The sequence below is a fragment of the Penaeus monodon genome, chromosome 24 (genome assembly GCF_015228065.2).
Source record: "Penaeus monodon isolate SGIC_2016 chromosome 24, NSTDA_Pmon_1, whole genome shotgun sequence".
NCBI classification, from domain to species: Eukaryota; Metazoa; Arthropoda; class Malacostraca; order Decapoda; family Penaeidae; genus Penaeus; species Penaeus monodon.
In genome coordinates, this window is record NC_051409.1 from 24,122,149 (window position 1) to 24,123,227 (window position 1,079).

Below are 1,079 nucleotides of genomic sequence, written 5' to 3' on the forward strand. Positions count from 1 at the left end.
AATATGCACACCTACCAAACCGGGGTCCTGCTCTCGCGCAGATTTTAAAACTAATACTCCCCGTGTGGAAACATAACGGGAAGATTTTGAAATTCTATGTCGTAAACATATACTGCAGTGCCCTGTACGTTTTCAAATCTTTATATGGCTATAACACTAACAGTCAAGAATTTATAATACGGCACAATGTAAATTATGATCTGAGGAATGAAAATCTACTTCGTTAGCCTCGATCTTCGCAGTCAAAAACTGCGATATCGTATGGGGGTGTAATATATAGAATATACTCTCCCTTTACATTGCCACAATATAATCATGTCACCAGTTCTTAATTAAGAAAACTCAAGAAATTGTGTATAATACAAACTTCATGCTGTTGTTCTATCGAGTAGATGTCTTCATTTCTTATTTGGTTTAGCTTATGATTATGAATAATAGTGCTTTATATCTAGTTTATTGGTTCACTTTTTTTCTACAAATCTTTTCTTGATATTTTCTAGTCTATCTTAAGTAAAATTTTGAATTTGATGATGGTACATATTGCTCTCGAAAGGCTCAACCAACTTCACTGCAGTTATTTTTGTCAATAAACTGTCCAACTTATAAAATTTTGACTAAATAAACATTCAAATTCAGAAATTCAATTCAGTGTCTCAGCCGCGAGCATGCATGTGCGCGCTTGTAGGATTATACAAATCTATCGATGTTCATTTGGCAGTAAAACCCTAATTAATTTTCCATAATTTTTGTCGTTGCTGAAAATTCCTTGTTAATTTAGGGTAAACGATGATTAAAGTATTGTTTTACCTGTCCGCATAGCATTTGCCGTAGCCGAACTTGTGATACTTCTTGAGGACAGAGTTCGCTTCGCATTTCTCGTAGATGCTGCTGGCCGCATCATATCCGTTTATATCAGCAGTCGCTCCGGACTGTGTTCTGAGCCTAAAATCTAGAAAGAGTATATGGAAACAAATTTACATGAATATATACACAAAGATTAACACGCATCTGTCGTAACACAAGACAAGTGCCTCAGAAGCATTGTCGTACACCACAACAGTCATAACAGTGTGTATATA

At 35.5% G+C, this 1,079-nt stretch overlaps 1 protein-coding gene across 1 annotated transcript in view; it reads right to left on the reverse strand.

The window, feature by feature from the left end:
* LOC119589000 (spermine oxidase-like) overlaps positions 1–1,079 on the reverse strand; it is a 29,633-nt gene that overhangs the window by 10,095 nt on the left and 18,459 nt on the right. Inside the window, exon 5 of the mRNA XM_037937596.1 lies at positions 808–949. Coding sequence (XP_037793524.1) covers positions 808–949 — 142 coding nt within the window. The remainder of the gene's footprint in view (positions 1–807; positions 950–1,079) is intronic.